This window comes from Platalea leucorodia (genome assembly GCF_965183815.1).
Source record: "Platalea leucorodia genome assembly, chromosome: 10".
NCBI lineage: Eukaryota > Metazoa > Chordata > Aves > Pelecaniformes > Threskiornithidae > Platalea > Platalea leucorodia.
In genome coordinates this window covers 16,869,547-16,889,841 of record NC_138832.1, presented here as the reverse complement: position 1 = coordinate 16,889,841, position 20,295 = coordinate 16,869,547, and the positions used below count along the sequence as shown (strand labels likewise).

At 38.2% G+C, this 20,295-nt stretch overlaps 1 protein-coding gene across 6 annotated transcripts in view; it reads left to right on the top strand.

Moving 5' to 3' along the window:
• Positions 1 to 20,295, top strand: part of TBC1D8B (TBC1 domain family member 8B) — a 43,681-nt gene that overhangs the window by 11,176 nt on the left and 12,210 nt on the right. For 4 of the 6 annotated variants that reach the window (XM_082323498.1, XM_082323497.1, XM_082323496.1 and 1 more), the window contains 11 exons: positions 771 to 881; positions 4,713 to 4,831; positions 6,048 to 6,273; positions 7,218 to 7,458; positions 8,925 to 9,132; positions 10,744 to 10,911; positions 12,238 to 12,387; positions 15,337 to 15,487; positions 16,868 to 17,082; positions 17,606 to 17,723; positions 18,433 to 18,718. In XM_082323498.1, coding sequence (XP_082179624.1) covers positions 771 to 881; positions 4,713 to 4,831; positions 6,048 to 6,273; positions 7,218 to 7,458; positions 8,925 to 9,132; positions 10,744 to 10,911; positions 12,238 to 12,387; positions 15,337 to 15,487; positions 16,868 to 17,082; positions 17,606 to 17,723; positions 18,433 to 18,718 — 1,993 coding nt within the window. The remainder of the gene's footprint in view (positions 1 to 770; positions 882 to 4,712; positions 4,832 to 6,047; positions 6,274 to 7,217; positions 7,459 to 8,924; positions 9,133 to 10,743; positions 10,912 to 12,237; positions 12,388 to 15,336; positions 15,488 to 16,867; positions 17,083 to 17,605; positions 17,724 to 18,432; positions 18,719 to 20,295) is intronic. The other 2 variants (XM_082323499.1, XM_082323500.1) reach the window with 1 other exon arrangement.

The window sequence follows — 20,295 nt, the reverse complement described above, 5'->3', positions numbered from 1 at the left end:
ATGAAGTATGTCTCATTAATGAAATTAGTATATTTTGATATGAACTCTGTTTAATAGGCGCTAATTTAATATTTAGTGGCAGGGAGGTGACATGGCCATTGTATCTTGGGTGTATAAGCTCTATGGGAATAATGCACTTTATGTAATATACTCATGCATGTGATGGTAGAATGAAATATTGGTGTTCCATACTTTATGTAGGAGTCCTCTCACAGACTGTTTATGAAGAATGGCAGGCATTTTGTAGCTGTAGTGAGATATGAGCAGCAAAACCTTTGTATGTACAGGAGGTATGATATGGTATTCTCATGTAAAATTGTGGGATTTTTATAAAAATCAGACATAATGGAATTACAATCTCCTAAGAGCTGTTTACTGTGACTGGAAAACAGAACAACAGTAAATGACTAATTAAGAGGTAGTTCAATTACTGCTTGTGCTCATTGAAGGCTGGAAACTACCATGTTACTTTTCAGGTTGTGCTCTGGTTTACGATACTACATGGCTATCGCTTCCAAGGGGGTCATCTCAAAAAGCTTCTTCACCCTCATTTTGTGTTTATAATGGCTTTTACTGGATCAAAATATCATCACCTCCCAAAGAGGTTCCTCTGGAAGCACTTTTTGCTTTACTCATTTGTACTTGTTATTTTCTCAGAGTTAGTCGTTACTTGAGTAGCATTCCTGTTCACTAAGAGAGGAACCAGAAGTGAATGTACATTTCAAAACCTTAGTTTCACTATGCTGTATACATTTTCTTGAACACAACAGGTCTTCTCGTGGGAACATTAGATGCGGTGTTGGATTCTACATCGAAAGTCGCCCCATTTCGCATCCTGCATCAGACACCAGACTCTCAAGTCTACTGGTCCATTGCTTGCGGTATGTACTATGAATTAGAAACTGACTGAGCTTATAAAGTGAAAATTGAGGGTACAAAGTGTGGGATCCATTTTTGGTTTAATCCTCTCATCATTATTCATTCCTGTGACCTCTAAATGGTTTGAAATTATTTGCAAACCTGTAATTGACAGTACTATATGGTTCCAGTTTTTCAGAATATATCTGTGGATATATTACAACTTCCGATTACCTGCTTTCTGCAGTAGTCCATCAGGTACTAAAGCCTTGGTGTTCTCTTAGAATAACAGAGGCACGATCTTTTCTTCTGTAAGCTGCAAATGCAACTTGGCACAGTTCAGGGTGATAGGGAGAAGCTGACCCCTGGGAGTACTAAGTGTGCTGTAGGTAGGAAAACAGGAGCTGCTTATCCTAATGTTTTTTTCTACCTTATCTTTGCATGTTAAAATGAGCCATGTTCCCAGTCATGGTCAGAGCTGAATTCTTCCTCATATCTGTTGCTCTCATAGTGTAAGAAGTTCTTTCTCTTTCTTATATTGCATTATTAATCAGTAGGAAATGGAAAAGAAAATTGACCTTGAGAGTGGAGTATATGATTTTTCCTAGAGCATGTTTTTTGATAGTGTGCATGGGTTTATTTTGTCGTGGGTGGTTTTTTTTTTTTTAATTTTTTTTGCAGCTTCTGCTGAAAATAAGGTCTTAATTCCTTGATACAGGCTGCTTCACTACTGAGTGTCCAAAGAGACCTTCATTCCAAAAGTTGAGAGGACTCTCTTATTCTTTACATGCATCATTGGTTTTTCTTCTGACGCATGGTCTTGTCTTTCTATTGAAATTAATGAATATCGTCATGTGGTCTAATGCTAAAAAGTCACTGTTGTGGAATTAATCTATTTCTTAGCCTTATTGGAAACTCTGAAAACATCTATAATTACAGTAAAAAAGAACCAGTTCATTTTTCCATGCTTTATTTTTTTTTAAATTAGTGGTGTTCTTTAAAGAAACAAGACTCCATCTAGACTTCTCCGGGCTCTAGGCCTTCTTTTTAGTTGCCTGCGGCAAAAGATGAGCTTTGCAGGAAATCTGCCATTGTGAAAACACAAGCATGAGTAATTCCACTGGTAAATGCTATGTTGTTGTTACATTGGATTTTGCTGTTACCACTGTATTATGAATCTTCATTGCTCCACATTAAATGAAAGATTGTGTCCCTTGCTGTCTTTTCTATGCAGTTAGCTACTTTCAAAATACAGATTTGTTCTTTTAGATGTTTAGTTAATAGTTTACACATTTCATGCTGTAATGCTAATCTGCTCCTCTTCATGTTCTGCAAGGACTCTCTGAAGGGCAGTAGTCAGTGAGAAAACTGTTTAATAACAATCTGATGTAATCCATTACATGTCACTTTAAAAGGACAGCCTTATAAAGTTGATAGAATTTGAACAGCTTGTGAATTTGTAGTAAATAAAATTTTAGTACTACTTCTGAAGAAGTCAGAACTGATGGTGACAGGCTATCAAAGAGGTACTTTGATAAGTGGGTTGGAAATACACTGGGGAATTCTAATGCCATCAGGTCAGCTCTTGGGAAAATACGAAGGGTAATCTTCCCCTTAGGACTGAATTTATATCAATTCTGTGCTTCATAAGTATACTTTACAACAAAAAGCTACATAATGTAGTTGTACTTTGTGTTAGAAAACAGATTGTTCCTTCTGTGAAGTGAAGAAATTGAAGAGACTACATGTTGTTCCTGCTACTACATATTAAGGATCTGAAACAGTGCTCCTAAATAATTTAAATATTTATTAAAAAGTTTCATCTTTACTGTGTCACATCTGTGCCTCTGATTCACACTGTGACTCAAATAATTGGTCTACATGTGTAGTCTGAGAAAAATAATTATTTTGTGATTTAATTGCTATGTTAATTACTCTTCATATAATTTTTTAAAGTGTTGTTGCAAATCCACCCTGTGTAGTGCAGTCTAACTATTTAACCGTATTTAGAACAATTTCTATTCATTCCCAAGGCAACTTTAACTAATTCTGTGGAGTCCATTGAAAGTTGTTTAATTAGTCTTTACAAAGTAAATTGAGAAAAAAGAAATTGTTAGAGGTGTGTTCTTGCTTAGGGGTATTGATAGTATGTGATTACACTGACTGATTTTATTTGTGAGCATTCCTGTGGAGGATGAAACTGCCAATTAATTTATATTCTAGAATCCCTTTATTCAAACCTATGTAAATTCTTTCCCTCTCTTTCCCTCTCCCTGTCTCCCACCATTTGATGGGGAGCCACCTGTCTTTAAAGAACTGACTCAGTACTGAATTTACTGGACCTCCGCTGTTGTTTCACTAGTACCATCTCTGCTTATTACCTATTACCACTTGCATAATTTGTAACTGAGTATGTGAAAAGAATAAGATGAATTATCATAAGCATTTTGAAGTTGGCCTGCCAGATTTCTTTAATTATAAAAGTAGCTAGTGGGTAAGAGTGTTCCTTTGTATTTAAAGGAAACCAGTCATCTAAATGTATTTCTAGAAAGTTCAGCTGAGATGATAGTTTTTTCTTTGCTATAAAGTTGCAGTGACATTCACCATATGGTAGGCGATAGCTCTCTGAAGCCTAGATTAAAAAGCACTGTAAAGTAAATAAAGTAACAAGGTTGGCTTCTTTCTAAGGTGTTTGAAAATGCAGTATTTATATTTTTGGAACATTGAATTCTATCTTGGCTTGGTGTCTACATTCCTTATGGTTATCGATAACAGTTTTTTTAAGTTACTTCTCCCTTGCACATATGTAATGAAAGGAAAGAAAACAGTCCTTATTCCCATGTGTTTAAGTCCCAGAGGGTCCAGAAGAAAAAAATCCTAATTCTGGTGGTGCCAAACGGTGTTTCAAGGATCGTTCAGCTTATATGAATCAGTGAGCCTTTTTTCCTGCATCAGGAGTTAGTTCTGGTGTGTTTTCCATATGGGGTGCAGCTGTGCTTCTGTCCTCTTATAGAAGCCTGCAACTCCATGAAAACACTGCGTTGTTTGGAATTACAGCAGAAGCAGAACTTTATTGTAGGTAGAATGACATTGTTTCCTGAATGGTGGTTGCCTAAGCTTTAGTGTGGTTAGAAATAGAGTTAAAATGTGACTTTATAGAGAATGAGCTAAAAACATGGCTTATACTGAGCACAAGTAAGTAGCAATTGGTTGTTTGTTGTAAGCAGCATAAATGGTTGTTCCAAGTATCCAAAGAGAAATCTTTGATACCTTCCTGGTTACGGTGATGTATTCTTTACATTCTTACACGTTAGAAGGGATTTTGCACAGCAGCTCTAAGTCTTGGAGTTCTACTCTGGAAACTGTTGTGGGCCAGTGATCAAAGGTGAGGATACCGAAGGCCCAGATTTCATTTTCTTCTTAGTCTCATGAATTTGATCTCACATTTCCCACCTTCTAGACTATTAGACTGCGAGTGTTCTAGCGATGCTGTGCCATCCGTGTTGGGGAGGTACTGCTGAGCTGAAGAAACTATCAGTCCAAGTCAGGCTTCAACACTGAGCCACGCAATATTGACAAAGCTGAGATGCTTCTGGATGTAAAGACTAGAAATATAGCTCCATAAAGGGCCTGAAAGATAAAAACACAGCTGTGCACTTTTTTAATGTACATCAAATACATTTTTAGTATACACGAGAGTTGGACAATAAATTTGAGACTTGTGATTTGGACTTGTGTATCTAAGTTACTCTGTGAATCGGGAATTTGCTAAGTATTCTCTTGATTAATATTTTTAGTGAAATGGTTAAAATCTGTTCTAATTTTAAGTAATACTAACTTTGTCTTTCAATCAGGATCCAGCAGAGAAGAAATAACAGAACACTGGGACTGGTTAGAACACAATGTTATGAACACATTGTCAGTATTTGATTCAAATGAGGATATTACGAGCTTTGTCCAGGGGAAGATAAGAGTAAGTAACAGGCACATGACATAATTGGGAAAGGCTAAGTATTTTTTTCCTCAAAATGTACATGAATAATATGTCCTCTTTAGAATATCAAAGGACAGCATTGTAATGCTACATACTTCTGACTGAGTAGTATGTGGCTGTTAACTTCAATGCACTCCATTTTTCCTGTTTATCTGTCCCACAGTTAAGTAAGGTTGTTTGACATAAACTCTTCTTGGTAAATGATACACCAGATTCCCTTAGACAGTTTTCTGCAACTGTTGATATGTTATTTCACAATAATTTTAATAATGCCTGGGAAGTTGTCGTGGTTTAACCCCAGCCAGCAACTAAGCCCCACACAGCCACTCGCTCACTCCCCCCCCGGTGGGATGGGGGAGAGAATTGGAAGAGTAAAAGTGAGAAAACTCATGGGTTGAGATAAAGACAGGTTAATAGGGAAAGCAAAAGCCGCGCGCACAAGCAAAGCAAAGCAAGGAATTCATTCACTCCTTCCCATTGGCAGGCAGGTGTTCAGCCATCCCCAGGAAAGCAGGGCTCCATCACACGTAACGGTTACTTGGGAAGACAAACGCCATCACACCCAATGTCCCCCCCTTCCTTCTTCTTCCCCCAGTTTCTATACTGGGCATGATGCCATATGGTATGGAATAGCCCTTTGGCCAGTCTGGGTCAGCTGTCCTAGCTATGCTCCCTCCCAGCTTCTTGTGCACCCGGCAGAGCAGGGGAAGCTGAAAAGTCCTTGACTAGTGTAAACTCTGCTCAGCAAGAACCAAAACATCAGTGCGTTATCAACATTATTCTCATCCTAAATCCAAAACACAGCGCTCTACCAGCTACTAAGAAGAAAACTAACTCTATCCCAGCTGAAACCAGGACAGAAGTATATGGTATATTTTTGTGAAGGTGCAACAGTTCACTTTATATATGCTAAACATTTAGCCCAGGAATTCTTGTGATTAAGTGAGGAAAATATATCTATTTCAGAAGAGGAGCCCAGGAAATGTGTGTCTTGCCTAAGTTGTGTGGGAAACTTGGTGGATGAGTCTGAAATAGCACATTTGATTTGTGATCTGTGTTTTGATCCTCAGACTATTCTTCCTGTTCTAAAACTTACTATGCTGTTAGGAGAATGCTGCACTGTATGTATGCAGGTGCATATATGATACCTACCCACATGGATGCACATATAAAGTAATTCATTCTTTTGTTTTAGGGTTTGATTGCTGAAGAGGGAAAAGGTTCTTTTGTAAAAGAAGAAGATCCCGAGAAGTTTCGTGAAGGTCTTATGAAGTTTGAAAAGTGTTTTGGATTACCGGAGCAGGAAAAGTTGGTTACCTATTACTCATGCAGTTATTGGAAGGGCAGAGTGCCTTGTCAAGGATGGCTTTATCTTAGTACCAACTTCCTTAGCTTTTACTCATTTTTGCTGGGAGCAGAAAGTAAGTAAGCCTCGATACTAAGCCTAGTTACTTCACGTTTTACTGTTTATCTTTCAGATTTGGAAGAATTCTTCCTATGTCCTAAGGGAGCTATTTTGCCATGTGAGCAGATGTCAACACAGAATAGAAAAAACTGCAAACATAAAATACTTTATGGAAATTAATAAATTTGTGTGACTTACTACACAATGTCCATTAGTTTTCTTCCTCTCTATAAGCTTCAGAGAGAAGGCAGACCTGTTGCAGTTGACTGTAACTAAAAGTTGTCCGTCATCTTTAGTTCATGCTGCATATTAATTCAGTCTGTGAGGATTACAGTTATTTCTTCACACACAGACTTCATATTTCACATGGGTGCGCTACGCACTGTTGATAATTGCACGTATCTTTTTTTTTTTTCCTATGCAACGTTAGTTTGAAATGCCCAAACAAATGCCTCTAATGGTGTGAGCTATAACTGTATGTATGTAAAAACTAGAAAGCATAAAGAAAGTAGGATCCTTTCTAAGCTAATTTTCATTCATATTGGGAAATGTCATAGCTAATGGGCATGGTTCCTCTAAATGCCAGTAGATGATCGATTTGCTTTAAGAAGCCCTATTGGTAAACTATTAAAGTGGGGTAGCTTATATGATGGTGTTTGTTTGCAATTTGCAGTTTCACGTGAGAGTGAAGAAAAGGTGATGTAAGCTTGTATTTTCATACATGGCGTGTCTTTAATGTTTTTCTTTCTATAAAATTCTTTCTAATGGCATTATTTTATAGGAATTGTGAAGAGAGTGGTTTTTGTGCTTGTGAGTTTGTAGCCGTTTCCAAGTGTTATCATTTAACTATATTGCTTAATTATGTTTTATTAGTTTTGTTGACTACTACTTTTCTTTTTTTAATATGAGGGTAGCAGCTAACGAGAAGTTACTCACATCTGCTTATATTTGTATCTTCAGTAAAACTTGTTATCTCCTGGGATGAAATATCAAAACTTGAGAAGACTTCCAATGTGATTCTGACAGAGAGCATTCATGTGTGCTCCCGTGGGGAAGATCACTATTTTTCCATGTTTTTGCACATTAGTGAAACATTCCTTCTCATGGAGCAGCTGGCAAACTATGCTGTTAGGAGACTTTTTGACAAGGAGACGTTTGAAAATGACCTAGTCCTTCATGACCCCCTGCAGATCACCAAGAGGTAATATATTAGTCTGTCTGCTCTGGGCCCAGTGCTTTTTTAGGCAAAGGGGAAGACAATCCTTGTCTCAAGGAGATATGTAAATGTCAGCAAAGCTGGTGTTCTCTTAAACAAGTGTCTTATTAAAATCTGGGATCAAAGCAATGTGAGGCATTGTAATTTATTGTTACTTTGCAGTATCAGAAGTCTATATGAAGGCAGGAAGTGATCAAACCTTCAGAGCTGGGCTTCAACTATAGGTTTTGTAGTAGTTTGTGTTTTTAAAAGGCGTTCTAGCAGCATTTACAATTAGAAAATCAAGAATGAAGCTGCGGTGTCTCCAAAGAGACCTGATGAGGAAGGAGGAGGTGGAGAATAAATCATTGAATACAGATGTGTAAATAATAACTGCATGGCTTTTCTGCCACTGGAGATGGGCGATAAAATCAATGAGTTGCAGATGGGTGCATGGCTTTCCTTATTTACGACAGTATTTTAGGCAGTGGGAAAGCTGTGTATGTAAGTAACCTGGTGGTTAGGGTCCTTCCTTCTCAAGGAAGGTGTGTGATTATTCCTTGTAGTAATTTTATGGTTTCTCTTCAGTTCTGGTTTCTGTTGAAGCAAATCTTGCCTTTTCCTCAGAGAGCTGTCCAAGTTCTCACTCAGATGTTCAGGTTTTGATCTGCGGACCACAGCTATTTACTGTGAAAAGTAACCAGGAAAAGCAAGTCTGTTGTTAGGTAATTTAAATTCACATAAAGGGACTAAATCTTTGTTGGAAACTGTTACCTATCTGCAAATCAGAAATTATGATAAAGCACTTTTTTAATAACTGTTCCTACTTAAAGCTCCATGCACCTATGATTTAAGAAAAAAAAAAAAAAAGCTATTTAGTTTTATAGGACACTGATAATGAAACCTGTTTTAGGTTGTATTTCTGGGGTAATTGATACTTCAGTTTGGTAGCAATGCTGGAGAGGGATGTTGCTCTACAACCAAAACATTGTTTCTGGCTGCAGTTGTCTGTGAAGATTTAGCCCATGGCAGATGTTTGCAACATGTGCTGCATTTCTATCTTATTAACCCTCTGGCAAGCCAAAACTTGCTTTAGGTTTAAATGGACTATTCTGGTGGGTGGGGAAACAGAGCAGATTAGGCTATTAGTATGTTTTTCTGCACTACCTGTAGGCCCTGACTCAGCAAAGTGCTTTACTGTGTAAGAACATGCTTGAATCTATTCCTGTTCAGTGATGTATTGAAGTATTTTGTTAAGTGGGTGTATATGGATAGGTGTGGTCCTGCCCTTTGTTGCCTCTTCAAGCAAAACATTGAACCCTCCAGATCAACCCTGTGATTATGAGAGAGCATGATGTTTTACTGTCTTTTTCCAAGGTGTTTTTAACTTTAGTATTTGTAAAGACACTTTAAACTTATTTAATTTTTCTTTTCTCTCTCCTACCCTGTTTTTTGTTTTGTTTTTAATCTAGAGGCCTAGAGAGCCGTGCCCACAGTGAGCAGTTTAGTGCATTCTTCAGGCTACCCAAGGAAGAGACCTTGAAGGAAGTTCATGAGTGCTTCTTATGGGTTCCTTTCAGTCATTACAACGCCCACGGGAAAATGTGCATTTCGGAAAACTACATCTGCTTTGCTAGCCAGGATGGCAGCCTGTGCAGTGTAATCATTCCATTAAGAGAGGTAATGCAAACTACAAGTCGGAGCAAGTTATACCAGAAGTTTTGCACTTGTATAGTTTAATGCCAGCTTAGCAGATTTTCATTAGAATCTGCTTACTTTACATGATGTCATACATTTCGCCCTACCTTGGATACTGCATGTAGGAATTCTGTTCGTAGAGTTATAGAACTGCTTTCATGTTTCAGCTTTCTTCCCTGTATCCTCTTTTCCTTTTCTGTTTACTCTGATTTCTGTAGCCGGGTACAGAATCCAAATTTTTTAATACTTTTTTTTTAAATGAAAAAGCTTATCCTTAATTCTTGAAGTTGAGTTAATGTGAGATTCTCAAGATAAAAAGTAAAGAATTGGAGAGGGTAGAGGATCTTGAAGATTAGTAACCGCTCTGCTCTTAGCTCAGTAGTGCAATTCTTTTTGCAGCAGTTGAGCAGTGTTGTCGGTTCAAAAGTCTGTAGGAAAATCCGTTAACAGTTGTCAGTGAACAAGTATCAATGCCATTACAGCTGATAGTCTCAACAGACTGAATAAGGACCATATTGTAAAGGGCACAGCATTCGTATTTCTACAGCGTACTATAGCTAGACTGTGGAATAACTTCTGGAAAAAAAACCCTTCTCCATCCCTCTCTTGACTTCATGTGATCTGGGACATTGCCATGTTTCAGTCTTCTGGTGTTAAAAGGTTTTCATCAGCACCCAGACGTATTTTAGAATAGCCTAAAAATTAACCAGGTTCTGTAATTGCTCTGTAATATCTCTACATACTCTGTGTACGTACTGCCTGACATAAGGCACCTGACACAGGGAGGTGAGCTGAGCTAATTTCAGCAATGCACTTGGTGTTCCCCGCCCAGACAAAGCAATTTATTTGATCGTCTGTAAGTAGCCCTGCAAACAATAGAGACTTCCATAACCTGTGAAAAACAAGAAGAGGCTGCGTTAAAGGAGCTGACTCTAAATTTGTTCCTGTGGATTGTCAGGCCCTCATTATTTGTTCTACAGTACTGCAGGGTTACTTTATTTTAGTGGTCTTTCGTTCTTTACCTGTAACAATGTAACAGCATCAGCAATGGCAGTCAGTCTAGCTATTCATGATTGTCTCACTTGTACTTGCATTATTCAAGTGTATTAACTGCTCTAATCGGGAGCTGTTCCATCATGGCAATTAAAATCAGCTCCAGCTGTCATGTGTTATGACAGCTGTCTTTGAAAGGGTATTCTCAGTGGAAATTCATTCTTGTGAAACTTGTTTCATTTGATTACTTGCAAAAGCCATGTTTTGTCTGCTTTTGGATGGTAAGAAAAAAAGTAACAGCTTCAGCAGGTAGAAGGAGGCAAGATTTTCAAATAAGCTCAGCACTCACAGCTGGGAAAACCTTCTCAAAGATTTTTGGTACTCTGGAAAATCTATCACATAATACTTATTACCTTGTGCTAAAATAGCTCCAGACCACTGAGCTTTGACAGTAGTGAGTTTGTTACTTGCATTACTAGTTCTGCTTGTGTGGTGCTTCATACTATTGTTTCATGTACACGTGTATGTTTAACAGGTTTTCTCTTTTAGAAGTAAGCTGGTAAAATTTCTTGCCTAATTTATGTATCCTTGCTTCCATAGGTCACAGGGGTGGATAAGGCAGATCCAGCCAACAGAGGAGTCAGCATTAGTACCAAAGGAAAAACAGCTTTTCGTTTCACGGAGGTTAGAGATTTTGAACAGCTTGTGGCAAAGCTCCGAATGAAATGCAATGCAACTTCAAGTCCACAACACATCATAAATACAGAGGTAACTGCTCTGCTAATTCTAATTTCTTAGTACCTGTTCCTAGAAATAAGACTGTGTAGTCTTACTAAGAGTTTATGTATCTTTGTCAGTGTTTTGCTGTGTAATGCAATATGTTTACATTTAAGCCTGAATCTAGACACAAGATGGGTAACAATGTCTGCTGTACTTCTAGATTTCAAGTCGTTTAAATATTTTTATTTTTTTCTCTTTAAAAAATATTCCCATCACTTGCCTTCAGACCCTCAACATTAAAACAAAAGTCCACCAGTCTGATGTAAAATTATGTGTTGCTGTGTCGGTTTTTGCCAGCTGACTATTTGACTCAGGAAGTTGATAGAATGATTGGAAGGTTGTTTCTAGATGTGAAGAAATCTGTATGTGTAGTTTCATGCATGAGAAATAAGAAAGCAATGAAAAAACATCCCTAACAAGCATTACTTACTATAGTTGCTCAATCTCTTCCCTGAAGATTTTCCCCTGAAAAAAAATTAAATACAATCAGCTGGAGTAGCCTCTAAAGTGACAGTTGTAAGAGTGGAGAAGCATACAAAGAAATGCCTTTTGGGAGAAAATAATCAGTGTATCAGCAAAATCTCCTACCTTGAAATTTTGATTCTTAAGGGTTAAAAGGCAAAAATGAGTAATAAAAGCAAGATAGTTTGATATCAGCAGAAATGCTCAGCTGATAAGGGTACAGCACAGCCCTGGGAGACCTGAGTGGTGAGGCCTGCTGCTCAGGGGCATTCCCTTTTAGATTACCTTATTTTGGGTTATATCTGCATTATATTGACATACCATGCTAAGTGATGTACCTCTGGTTTTAAGGTGTGGAAGTAAATAACTCGTGCCCGTATGAAAGAGCATGTGTTAAATAATGGTGCTACCGTTTTGGGTTCTTTTACTTTGTGTTCCATCACGTTTTGAAAAACAATCCAGGTTCTAATGCTGGTTTTTAAATGCTCAGCATTTATGCATAGTTCAGTATACGGCTCCATTTAAATGAATGTTTTTCTTTTGACTTCAGTGGTGATGGATGGTCAGGCCTCCCTATCTATTACAGTTCTCATTATGAATATTTTTCCTTTCATAATTAAGTTTTTGGCTGTAGAGATGGATTTTTTCCCAAGTGCAGCCTCCTGAAAGCCCAGCTGTGCAGATTAGGGATTGTTGGTTTTCATTTATTTTGGAAGTCTGTGTCTGGTACCTGTAACTTAATATCATAAACAATGATGGCCTAGAAGCAAAACGGTTACTGGTATCAGTGCTGCTTCTTGAAGCATTGTTTGGCATTTATAACTACCACTGTTAAATTTTTTTTTATTCAAGGTTGCAGCTAGTTCTGCCTCTGACAGTCCAAAGGATTTCGATGCGGGACCATCTAAGATGAGTCAGAGAGATAACAGCAAAACTGTCGGTACAGAAGCCCTAATGACTGTCTACCATCCTCAGGATGCTGAGAATCTAGACTCTAAAATGGTAAGGGATAGAATGGCCAACAGCTTTTGGAATCTAATTGAAAAGGACTGAAGTATATTCAAAATGTATTCTAGCAAGGCTGCTGATTTCCTCTGGGGCCTTGCCAGTCTTCTTTCATCTGCATTTTCTGTATTTGGAGTCCACAGGGTGCTTCTTCATGGCTCCATTCAATTTTCTGCTCATCTTGTTTAATAATGATGTGCCTTATCTTCATGGAGCTAATTCCTCCTGCTCTTCCACCCCTCAGGGAAGAGTTGGCTGTTTGTTTTATGATAGTGAACATGTTTCATATCTATCTGAACTGTCAAGATACAAAGTAACTACAAACTCTTTGGGAGCAAGGAGAATGTTATCAAGAAATTGACTTAATTTCTTCCTTGCTTCGTTCTTTTGCACTTGTGTCTAACAAAGTTATGCTCTGGAGAATGTTTCTTCAATTGTTTTTGCAGTAGGACATCCTATTTTTGCTTCTCCATACTGTGTGCAAGAAGACAGAAAGATTTTATTTTAAAATTAATTCTTTCAGCAGAACTGAGTAAACTAACATAAGGAATTTTTGATACTAGAAATATCAGAAAATGAACATCCTTTAGGCAGGAGAAAAGGGAATCCAGATTTTTGAGTTCTGCTTTTTATAGTAGATTGAACAAAAGTGGAAAAAATCTACTTTTCCTTTTGGCGCTTTTAATTGCTTTAACAATGTTAAATCTTACTGCTGCACACACAGAAAATGTAGTGGCAATGTTCACCTTGTCTCAGCCCTGGAGCCTTGCATGAGTTGGAGCACCTGATCATCAGTTGCTTTGCTTCAGAGAAATTGAATTGCATTTTAGGTGTAAAATCAAGAGTTTATTAGTAATCTTGTACTTTACAAAGGATCCATTTCACTGTTTCTACTGTCTCTGCCTCCTTCTACTCTGCAGGTAAAATGCCCATAACTTCAATGTTGTCCGAATGGGGAATTTTTGCCAGTTTTCATTCTGTGAAGCAGGTTTTACTTGCATGGCTGGTCCTACTGAGGTTCAGATGCATACACTCTTGTCTATGTTGATAGAAATTGCTAGTTTGTAAAAACATTCTATCTGATGGATAAATATTTGATTAAATGTAAAACCTATGTGGGCATAAATGTTTTCAGCTATTAGATCCCCTCCTTAATCCAACTGGACTTCATTCTGCTGCAAATTTTCCTCATTATTGGTTCTCTCCTAGTACTATTTGGAGCTCATGTAAATAAACTGAGGAAAGATTCAGAAACTGTGGGAGAATAATGACACTGATGTCATGCCATCCATCTGTGTGCTTTCCACCATTTGTAGCCATTCTGTTCCAAATCTGTCAACTAACATAATGCAACAAAGCATGATGAATCAAAAAAAGGAAGCAACCTGATTTGCCTGTTGAATTTCTGTGGGATATTATTTAATCTGTAACAGTTAGTACATTTTTATTGCTGTCAGCAAAGACCAGTTCATACAGATGTTGAAATCAAAGTATGTTAATTTATCAGAATAATTAAGCAGGTATCTGCGCTTTGCATGGAGTTGACTTTCCAAATAATCACTTACTTGATTTCAGTGCGCCATCATGGCCAATTACTTTTTCTCATAGTTTGTTTGTTAGAGCTCCCAAACTAGCACAGAGAAACCTGCCACCGCACATAAGCAATCTGAATCTTCTCTTCACCCTGTTTTTCCTGGTTGTCTTTTCTACTGCTTTGATTCAATTTCATCTTTTTTCCTTCTTCTATTGATTTACCCTTTACCAAGAAAATGTTACACTGTTTATCACAAAGCAGCAACAAAAAATGGGATATTTTAAAATTGGCCCAAGTTAGAATGAGCAGGTTGGTTTGTATGTATCATACAAACATATATATATATTCATATGGAAACAGCTGAAAAAGAATCTTACAAGAGGAAGTTTTAATGCACCTCTAATTTTTTGCCACAGGAATTATATCAAATGTTGAATTTTCTTATCCGTTATGGTGGCAATGCATTTTTGGAATGCCTCAGGAGAACTATGATGGCAGAATTTGTCTGCAGAGTTGCATCTTGCACTGGTTAGCTGTCTCACTGCTTTATCACTCTTCATTCACTCCCTTTAAGTCCCTAGTACTTCACGGTCCTTTGATAATAATGTAATTTTTGCTGATGTGGTGTCAAAGTTGCAAATAGTTCAATCTAGAGGTAACAAATAGGGCTGTCTACCTATTGATTTTTAAAAAAAAAAAAAGTTTAGCAGAATAGTGAACAATGAAACATAACAAATTGGTGGTGATGACTTAATTTAAAATGGAAATCCAGCCTGCCTACAGTTATTGCTATTTACAGGTTGGAATCATTCTCAAGTGGGAAGTAAGGAAAAAGTTGAACTTGGGAGTAGCTTGAAAAAGGTAAAAGGGAGTGATTGCTGTCTTAATACAGCAACAGGGGGGCTTCAAGTGAAGTTAGAAGGCGGCAGGTTTGTCTGGGTTCAGAAAGCAATTATTTGCAGGGAAATATCTGCTGCATGTTGTTAAGTTCAGAGAGATTGCCTCTGCTGAGGAGGTGCCTGTGCTTCTATTTGCTGGAGGATGAAGGAGGATTTTGCAGATGTTTGCTTGACCTTACTGTCCTGTGGCACTTGCTTTTGGTTTCTGTCAGATGGGATACTGGATTGGATTTACCTTTTGTCTGATCCAGTATTGACATTCTTGTAATAATATACTTTAAAGAATAGTAGGTCACGTAGGAGATTGCATTGTATGCCAGACTTACACTATGCACAGGTTAGACTTTGCTCTGATTTGCCTCAGCATTCATTTCAGGTATCAATATGGATGCCAGTGCTGCCATTTCCAGGTTATATATCAATATAACTGAGAGCAAAATTTCGTTCTGTTCTCTGAAAAATGAGGAAAATCTTTCAGTATACTTAACGCTTCTTGTCTTCTGCTTTTCATAGTTGAAAGAAAAAATGAAAGAACAGTCCTGGAACATTCTCTTTGTCGAACGTGGACACGGTGTCAGTATGTTTCGAACAAGGAAGACTCGAGACCTAGTTGTAAGAGGGATCCCAGAGGCATTAAGAGGAGAGCTCTGGCTACTCTTCTCAGGTATTGCATAGGAAGTATAATTGATTCATTTTGGGGATTCTACTGTATGGATGTTCTAGTTGCTGACTGAACATAGTCTGACAAAAAGTGCTCTTACCTCTGGCAATTTATCCAAATCTTTCTGAAGAAAGACACTTCAAAATGATGGAACAGGATAATTCTGTCTATTATTTTGTTTTGCAGTGATTCAAACTAAACCTGCATCTGCTTCTTTTACAACAAACTCAATTGAAAAATAACGATAAGAATACATGCCGCTCCAGGGGACAATCAGTTTCAGCAAAGCCTCTTTACTTGCTAAAAAGAAAGCATGTTTGTGGGACTGTGTTTCAATTGTTTTAAGCTTTCTGAGAGGATAGCGTTACCAGACACAAAAAAAAAAAAAAAGTTTTCCTGGGAGAGAATTTGGCCCGAGTTATCGGCAGCTCCTTGCTATACGCCGTTGCTTGGTTTAAAAAGTGAGATGTACAGGAATTGTGGACTTTCTTACACACATGGGATCTCTTGCCAAAGCTCTGAATGTGCTTTTGTGGCTTTCTTCTGTAGAACACACCTGTGTCAGAGCACTTGAGGAAATGGAGGCCCAGGGAATTAAGACACTGCTTTTACAACATCTCTGTGCGCTTTCTATTACCGTTCACTGAAACACTTAAAAAAGCCACTGACTTGATCAGGGTCATACAGGAAGCCTGTGTCAGATTCAGAAAATGAGCTGCAGATGTTGAGGAGCCACCCAGGACCTTATCCGCTAGCTGTACGCCCTGTGTTCCCCTGGGCAGAGCTTTCTGCTCTTGTAGAGGATCTGTTTATCATAACGAATGCATTTTATGCTCTTCATTCAGCCTACTGTATGGTAGTTCCTTTTGAGGACATATGAACATGGATTTATCTTTGCTAGTGTTCTTTGAGCGTTTACATAGGTATTTATGCTCCTGTTACCAGACCGATATCTTTGTCTTGGAAGGTGTTGACATAAAAGTTATGGAATTAATTAGGTAAATATCAGTCCTTTGCCTAGTTTTTCTAATCTGTTCCCAGCTCTACAAACGGAAAGGTTTTGTGTTTGCCAGAAAACTTGAGCAAAATTGTAGGTGAAAGGAAGCTCCCCACCCCAATGAAACAAAAAAGTAAGTCAAAATCAACTTTATAATGGAAAGCGACTTAGATTTCCTGCAAGTCTCATTTTATTTTGCTTTTCTGTTTTCATTTCAGAGTAATTCCATTAATTTCAGTAGAATTACTCTGATACGTTACTGCAGTAACATCTGGAGATTCATGAGGTACCTCAGTAGTCACCAAAAGTTTTTATACAAATTGCAGATGATCACGTAGATACTTTACTGGTGTTCTCTAATAATATGCAATACGATGTGTTGGCAGGTGCTGTAAATGATATGGCATCCAGCCCTGGTTATTACACTGAGTTGGTGGAAAAGTCCTTAGGAACGTGCACTTTAGCTACTGATGAAATTGAACGAGATTTACGTCGCTCCTTACCTGAGCATCCTGCTTTTCAAAGCGACACAGGAATTTCTGCACTCAGGAGAGTTCTTACAGCTTATGCGTACAGGAATCCCCAAATTGGATATTGTCAGGTACAGCAGTTTTGAGACTCTTAAATGTTGGTTGTCTAAATATTAGGTTATGATGGCAGTATAGTGGCACCTCCTAAATTCAATCACATAAATATGTAATGGTTCAGTGTATATATGTAATGTATATATATGTGTATATATATGTAATCTAATATGTAATGGCTCAGTGGTTCACTCACTTCGCTTATTTTATCCCACTATGTAACATGAGTTTTTACATTGTACTTGAATTTGTTGATAAATGCTGTCATGTCCACTTCATATATGCCTTTGTATTCTTACTAGGCTTTTAGCACTTAAAAATATTTTTATGTAGTTTAAATACTTTTTATTTAAATACTATTAAATACCTGTTTTTAATAATAGAGAGGTAAAAGTCATACTGGATACAGCTATAGGTTATCCTAGCATTCTAAAAACATGCTGTAAAGTGCTTTCAGAAATATAAATTTTAGCAAATGGCAACAGTTGTGTTTTATCATCTTTCCTCGTAAATGCTTCCTTTCCTGTTTAAATGTTACAGGCAATGAACATTTTGACGTCAGTACTTCTGCTGTATGCTAAAGAGGAGGAAGCATTCTGGCTTTTGGTTGCTGTGTGTGAAAGGATGCTACCCGATTATTTCAATCGTCGAATCATTGGTAACATCCGTCTGTCTTTTTATCTATCCAGAATTGAATGTAAATGATCATTCCTTAAGAACAAGTGTAAGGAATGAGCTGAAGGCTTGAACAGTGGAGAGAAACTGTTGCATTTGGCTCAGTATTGTGAGGTGGAAGATGGAAGTTACAGAGAACATCCCAAGACTCCTCCTTAAGAAGGAGTGGATATGATTTTCAGATCTTGTCATTACTCTAGGCGTAGCTCCTCAGGAAGTAGTCAGTTAGACTATTATATTGTTCTTTTGGAATTATAACTGCAGTTCATACTATTTATTTGAAACTTAGTCAGCTTAAGTAAAGGAAAAAGAGTTACTCTAAGTCCGGGCTTACTCTTTGATCTCATACTCAGTACTTGCAGGTGCATATGCCAGAAGAAAATTGGACATGAAGTTTCTCTCTAATTGCAAAGAGCGTGTGTCGGCTGTTAGGAGAATCATTGGAAGTAGCCATGCGCCCACAGAAGTGCTAACACACTTGACAGCATGCAGCAAGGCTCTGGATCCATGCAGAGCGTGCATAGCTTCCAGCATAGGGAACGAAGCCAGTGGCTCCATGCAGCTAGGCCTGTGTTCGCTTTTACAACGAAGTTGCATTAGGACAGGGGCTTGCTTTCTGGCCGGTGCTCCAAGGAAAGTATGCTTCTCTGTATTAAGATTTGGGTGGTGGTTTTGTTATCCTTTCCCTGCAGGTGCCTTGGTAGATCAGGCAGTGTTTGAGGAGCTCATCAGGGTTCATCTGCCTCAGTTGACAGACCACATGACGGACATGACTTTTTTCTCCTCGGTCTCTCTCTCCTGGTTCCTTACCCTTTTTATCAGTGTGCTGCCTATTGAAAGTGCAGTCAATGTGGTGGACTGTTTCTTCTATGATGGAATAAAGGCAATCTTGCAGCTGGGTCTTGCAGTGCTGGAATACAACATGGAGAAGTTGCTGACTTGTAAGGATGATGCAGAAGCCGTCACTGTTCTCAACAGGTATCAGTGTATCCGTTATTCTTATGGGCTGCGTAGCAGCTGCTGTAATTGCAAATAGATAAGTCATTCTGGGGCAGCTGAGAAGACATCTGCCCAAGACTTCCAAAGGCTTCAGAGGAATTAAGTGTTCATCTCGGGCCAAAATTCTGGGAGGGGTGGCTGGAAAGTGTGCCTGGATCCTCTGAAAATCCCATCCTCCATTGAAGTTCTTCTAAAACCATTGCCACTTTGTGTATTTTAAATTAAAAGCAATGTGTTTTTTGTCTGGAAAGTGTATCACTTAGAGAAGGTGGCTTTCCTTAATGACGAGGTAATCTAGAGCACACTAAGACTGTTCCAAACAGCTTGGGCATCAATTTACTGACGACATATTCTACAGCTCAGTTCTCGTAGTTTAGGCTACCGGCTCCTTGGCTGCTAATGGCTTAAAATAGAAATAGGACCAAAAAAAACCCGCGATGAGGACAATCATGACCAGATGTTTGTTCTATATTAACATTTGAAGAATAAATTCAAATATGCACCATAAAGTGCATTTTAAACTGATGAATTGCAAGCAAAACTTGCACGGTTTTTGCTTCGCTACCTAACTAAATTCTGTTGTTGCTGCTGTGATTGTGTATCATGGAGTATAAAAACAGCAAAATGACTGTGCTATGGGAGTCACCAAGTTATGACTGTTAAGAACTGATAATAAGAAGTTCCTTTTAGTGAGACTTTTAAATGTTGCATGTTTGAATAGGGTAGGAGGTACAGAATTCATGAGGAAAATGTAATTTTTATTATAAGAGACCATACAGCCTGGTATTTATTGTAAAACCTAGCTGTACTCATTTAAATATTTAACACTTAAAAAACCCCTAACAGTAAGAGCACATTCACCCAGTTTAAATATATTAAATTTTTAAATCTAGAAGTGTGGTGAAATTTTAATTTTCACTTGAACCAAACAAGCTGCTGTTTCCACTTGACACCCAAGATTTTGATGATTATTACGAACTCCTTTTGAACTCTTGCTTTCAACACTTTATCTGGCTGTAACACTTCTGTTGCACAGTTAATCCAGCCTGCAGCATGCTGGTATATTTAAAAAAGGATTACAGTAGTTTGCGTCTCCTCAAGAAAAAGCAAGCTATCAGTCCATAGATGCATGTTCCTCGTGTTGGCAGAGGAATTGGCTGGCCTTCATACTGGATCCGTTTAGGCTGGTTGTGTAGGTATGATGAATAGGTGCAGATCAGGCATGTCTTGGCTTATGCATCTGAGGGAATTACAGTTGCCTTGGTCACAGTTCAGGACAAGCCTCTTCTCTCCCAGTTATGTAGCACAACCTTGCCCGATGGATTAGAGAACCAGGGGAATGCCGAGTGGAAGGGACCTTGGCAAGTCTCTAGTCTAACTTCCCACTCAAAAGAGGATTACTGCTAGCACTAGATTACATCAGCCATGTTATTGTCTAGCTGGGTCTTAAACACTCCAAGGCTAGAAGCTCTACAACCTTCTCTGGGTAGCCAGTTCCCATGTTTGTGTATCTTTGTTACTATTACAGCATATTTATGCTACTCATGTTGATACTC